The sequence below is a fragment of the Dinoponera quadriceps genome, unplaced genomic scaffold, assembly GCF_001313825.1.
Source record: "Dinoponera quadriceps isolate SergipeBrazil2010 unplaced genomic scaffold, ASM131382v1 scaffold1877, whole genome shotgun sequence".
NCBI lineage: Eukaryota > Metazoa > Arthropoda > Insecta > Hymenoptera > Formicidae > Dinoponera > Dinoponera quadriceps.
Window position 1 is genome coordinate 4332 of NW_014555925.1, and position 5798 is coordinate 10129.

General features: G+C 50.4%; 1 protein-coding gene across 1 annotated transcript; it reads right to left on the minus strand.

The window, feature by feature from the left end:
* Positions 1–1194: 1194 nt before the first annotated feature.
* On the minus strand, positions 1195–2568 carry LOC106745898. The gene is made up of 2 exons (XM_014621900.1): positions 1473–2568; positions 1195–1349 (listed from the first exon to the last, which is right to left on the minus strand). Exons 1-2 carry the CDS (start codon positions 2452–2454, stop codon positions 1195–1197), a joined length of 1137 nt encoding a protein of 378 aa, XP_014477386.1. The 5' UTR covers positions 2455–2568.
* Positions 2569–5798: the final 3230 nt, after the last annotated feature.

Here is a 5798-nt window from a genome sequence, read left to right on the forward strand (position 1 = left end):
GCGGAAGAACTGACCCCGGAGGTTCTCGCAGGAACGTTTTTCGGTTGCGGGGGCGCTGGGGGCGCGGCACGCTCGCCCTCTGTGTCGACCTTCTTTCAACAAGCAATGTTGAGAAGCCGCCTTAAGGCAAGTGCGCGTAGGTGGCGTGGTGTCTCCTCTGATTTGTCGAGCCTGCTGATTGGCCCTACTACTTGGTCGTGTTTAATTTGCTAGATGATGATTTCGGTAAACGATTTGGAGTGTTACGTCCCAAAAGAATACAAGGCCCTTAAATTGGAACGTGAGTGAAATTTTCCCCTTTTTTTGTGTCAATCGGCAAGACCGCTTTACACGGGATTGGGGTGGAGGGGACCGTCAGAGACGCTGGAGGGCGGGTCCAAGGACACCACAGACTTGTCGGGTAAAGGGTATAATACCCCTGCCCGTCTCGCGATGTATGTATGAAACCGAGGATCTTGGAGAGGTATATCGGCCGGATATACAACGGGTGAAAGGGAGATCGTTATGAGGGGTGCGCAGTAGGCAGCCTCGGCACAGTGTGTACTGTAAATGACCCGACGCGGGTCTGTTGGAGGAATTTCTATTGAGTAGAAGACAGATGGGAGGGTGATTTCTCTCAGCTTCCACTCCACTAGTCGGATCTTGAACGGCAGTCTGGTGATGGACCTTATTGCAGGCAATGGACGGTTTACTTTAGGCAGATTGCGATTGAAATCGCCTCGGTAAACCGAGTGGTACCCCAAAGATCGCGATGGAGCCGTTTTAATTGGATACGGCGGCCGGCCCGTCGGGTCTTGCGAATTCCTTCGTCAGGCCGGATGAGATCTCCTACAGACAATTGGGCGGATGAAGATGCGGGCTGAATGCCCGATGTGGCTGTCCTGGGCCTGTTGTCCTCGACGGCGACGGAGGGTGTACCCGACCGGGATGGCGGATTACTCGTCAGGGCGCTGGCCGTTAAGGGAGTCAGTCCAGGCTTTTTATCGCCTTCCTTGGCAACGAGTTCGGAGGGGAAATGGTTCGGTGACGGGTAGAGAAGGCGCCGCCGGATGGAAGCGTACTTCCCCACGACTGCCCTGGGAGAGAGGGGACGTGGAGAATCGTGAGAGTTGAGCAATGCCGACGCACCACTCTTTCCCACGACCGCACCGGTGGATGGGATGTGCAAATAATGAATTCCCAAACGTCCTCCGCCTAACCAATGTTCTCTTCAATTTCTGTAGTCTGCTGACTATACCTCTCCTCCAACATGGACGTCACCTTNCTTGGCAACGAGTTCGGAGGGGAAATGGTTCGGTGACGGGTAGAGAAGGCGCCGCCGGATGGAAGCGTACTTCCCCACGACTGCCCTGGGAGAGAGGGGACGTGGAGAATCGTGAGAGTTGAGCAATGCCGACGCACCACTCTTTCCCACGACCGCACCGGTGGATGGGATGTGCAAATAATGAATTCCCAAACGTCCTCCGCCTAACCAATGTTCTCTTCAATTTCTGTAGTCTGCTGACTATACCTCTCCTCCAACATGGACGTCACCTTCGTAACTAACCCTCCTTCATATTTTTTGTAGGCCTCTTTGATTTTACGTATAAATTCTGATAACATTCCAGGTTGATAGTCTGAAGAGGCACAGTGTTTGTATTGTACCAATTCAGCTTTCATACTCTCAAAATATGATTTGGTTACACTGAGTTCTTTAAACATTTGGCTGTTATACTTCTTCAGATCTGTTATCTGTTCCATGAGCGACAACGCCAGTTTATTGGTGCGTCCAATTGTGATAACCGAACTTTCGCTCTCGACAGAATCATCGCTGTCCAGATGAGAGGAAACCTTGGCAGGATCGAGCCCGGGATCGGAATATCTTCTGTGTTCTGAATTCAGTTCATCTCCATTGATACCACTGTCGGCAGTGGGTGGTAGACTAGCGTAATCTCCGTTCTGATGAGCAATATATATAGCGGACTCTAAACCGTTTTCCTGTGCATTGCCGTAGCCATTGGCAGCGTTATTGCCAGCCTTGAAGCAAGCGTTTGGTAAACGCTTGCTACGGACAGGCCTAGATGTATTATGATGGACGGCTCTAACATTCGTCATCGGTACAGGTTGGTACAGGCTGTACATGGGTGGCAGTGAAACTGGCTGCATGGTATATGTAACTGGCATCGGCGAATAGCAGCATACACTCGGATCAGACATTGCGGTGAACAGACGTTGACCATTACTCTTCATGTTCTGTGGCATGTTCGACGGCCACATCATCATTGGAGGATGATACTCCATACTCGACACCATCTGATCGCCATCCTGACTGTTCTGCTGGCCAGAGTTCCACGCGTCCATTGTATTGTTTAGGAGACTGGATCGCCTCTTCGATTCCTTCGGCATGTTGTGATAAGACGGTGTCGACGCGTCCGACAACCTGTTCTCCATTTCGGCCAACGACTCGGTGCGCATCAAGACTCGATTCCGTGTGACAACGGGCACGACATTCACGGGGCGTTAGGGACGTCGGGAGGGTCGATTGGCTTGAAATTATTCGACGTACGAACCGCGAAATCGTAGGATGTCCCCGAGATATTCAAGAAGCAACCCGTGCGAGCTAGTCATTGGGAAGCTTGCCCGACTGCCGGGAGCAGACCGGCCGATACCGGAGGACATGGATCCAACTTATCTCGATTACTACGGGGGCCTAGTCGACGTATTAAACAAGCTCCAGAACGCAGCTCGGGAAAATCTCAAATCATCGAAGATTAGAAACAAACGGTATAATGACCGGAAGCTAAAACCCCAAGATCTCCGGGAGGGCGACTTAGTATACCTATTAGGGGAACCGACGACAAAATTTGGCGACCAATACACGGGCCCCCATAAAGTAACTCGAGTCAGGAATAACTACAACGTCGAGATCCAGGTTGGGAGACGGTCCAAGGTGGTGCATCTAAACAAACTACGCAAGGCTAGTACGCCTCCGCTCAATACAATAAACGTCGACCCTTTGTAGGGTCACTGACCCAATGAACAATTTTAGGGGGGGAGGTGTCACGTCGTCACGTGTTCCGCGCAGGAAAAAATTTTCCTTTCATTTAGGCTTAGATAACAAATTTACCAGACCGGTCCGATGTCTCTATAATGCTTTGTTATCGAAATATGCATTTGTTAATTAAGGCGAATCATGATTTCGGAAAACATCGAGGCTCACCAAGTGGGTTCTCAGACTAGCTGAGTACTGCTTTAGAATAATTTACAAGCCCGGATCCGCCAATGCAAACGCCTCCGCCTGACTGCCGGCCAGGTATAATCGAGGAAGCTCATTTCTCGACAATCGGCGGGTACAAAGATGTCACAAAAACCTACAACCGCCTCCGCCAGCGTTACCATTAGGACCGGATGAAACGCGACGTAAAAGACTCAATCAGGCAGTGTGCCAGTTGTCAACTTAAGAAGCTCGTTAGGATAAAGGGCAAGCAACCAATGTGCTTAACTGATACGCAAGGAGCATCATTTGACAAGGTCGCTTTGGATTTAGTGGGATCGTTTGAGGAGGATTGCAGGACTATTGCTGGTAGGGAGACAAAAATGGCGACAGAAGATTATTCACCTGAACGAAAGCAACCTGGAAGTTCCTCACCATATTTGGAGGATTGGCGTGAACTTGCTATGTATCAAGAAGCTATACCGCGACTGAGGCCTTCCAAAACACGGGCGCCTTCAAAAAATCTGGCACCAATCCAAGAACACGACCAGACAGACGCCGTTATCAATTCCCTCCGCGCAGAGATAGCAGAATTACGGCGAGAAATAACCACTAGCAGGCCTACATCTGAACCCGCTCGGCTATTTTATGCACCGCAAATTGATTTAAAGGAGATAGTCTCCACAGTTCCTGTTTTCGACGGCCATAACATTTCCGTTTTGACATTTGCTCGAGCTTGCAGGAGAGCACTTTCTGCGCTCCCAACACCGACGCCATCCGACATAGAGGCTAATCTGGTTAGGATGCTTGAAACGAAACTACAAGGTCATGCGTAACTAGCGGTGGAAGATAAACCCATCTCCTCAGTAGAAGGACTTTTGGACGCTCTGAGTGCTACCTTCTTGCCAAATCGAAGAGTGAATTTTTATCGAGGCGAACTCCATAACCTTTATAAAGACCCGAATGAGCACGTCCTAGATTACGTTAGCCGCACTAAGGACTTACGTCAGGCTATATTGGATTGCGAAAGTAAAATTTCGGGACGAATTTTTTCTACAGACGATCGCAATCGGTTAGACACCGAAGTTCTGGAATACTTCATCGACGGTCTTCCTCCGAATCTCCGCATAGTCCGCATATCTCCTCTGTTGATTGAACGCTGCCGCACCTTGTACGAAGCATCCCACGCGCTATTGAGGATTCAATATCTTGCCGAGCGAGACGCCAGCCGGGCATACCGTCCACGACAGCAAGACGATCAAGGTTTCAGCTAGAAGCGGTGCTAGTCCTGCGGACAAAGTGGACTCTAGTGATAAATGCAGAATTCAGAACTAAACAACGACACCCAGTCGTCCCCCTAGATCCGAACTGATTTGCAACTATTGCAAAAATACCGGACACATTAAGTTCAATTGTGAACTACGTCGGATCAACAACGAGCGAGCCCAAGCTAAGCTTACGGGAAACGCTCCGGGCGGTCTGAGCCAATTGAGCGCGAGCCAAGCCGCCCCCACAGACAAGCGCTCACCGATCCGCCTAAACGATCCGTTGCCTTGCTCCAGCAAGCAGTAAAAGGCCGACCACCAATCTTACACACCCGATCACCCGACTTTGAGGGCGGGGTTACCTTAATGCTAGACACTGGCTAAGAAATCAATGTCATTAAGAATAAAACCTTGATTCCGCCTATTGAAGTGAACCCTGTAGAAGCGATGAGAGCCACCGGTATATCGGGCGTGCCAGTATGCACAAGGGGCACTGCTACGAAACTTTAGGAATGAGGATACCGTTCCATGTAGTGGCTAATACCTTTCCCATAGAACAAGACAGCATTCTGGGTTCCGGAACTCTGCGTGAGAATGGAGCTGTCATCGACTTTTCCAAAGGCTCCCTCATCTGGAATATGGAAGAGCTTCCTTTCAGCAAACCCGTTGAGGTTCCGGCGCGCTCCGTTGTGACTCTTCAAGCGAGAGTCAGTAACCCTGGCATGAAAGAAGGATATCTGTCCCCGCTTCGACTTCCCAAAGGGATATACGGAGGCGAGGTCCTTGCCCGAACCCACAAAGGAAAAGCCTGTCTTAATCTTGTAAACACAACGGAAACCACGGCGAACATCTCGCTCCCGACATTAACTTGAGAAGCATACGAAGTCGGCGGTTTATTATCGTCACGTTCTGCTGCACCGATGACCACCCACGCTCAGTCACTGGACCCTTTGGCTCCCGTCTGCGACGAATCACCCATTTTGGAACCCGTACGAGAAATCGGAATCGCAAACTCGGAAGCAAACTCTGTCTTACCCCTCTCTGTTCTGAATCTGACTGATGCGCTCTCTGTATCCATTGTCTGCTCCGAACCTGCCAAGGACCGACCTCTCGAGATATTTCCTGCAAGTGGTGATTCAACCGCATCCATTGACGAGAATGACCGCAAATCTGCCGAGGAGACCCCCTGAGCCAATATATCTAGAAACCAGTTTCGATCCGGCGTGATACCTATGACTGAGGGGACTACGAGTGTCAAAGCTCTGAAAAACGGCGATGATCGCCCTGCCCATGTCACCGCCGCTCTTAGGTTAGATCATCTGAATCCAGAAGAAAACGCC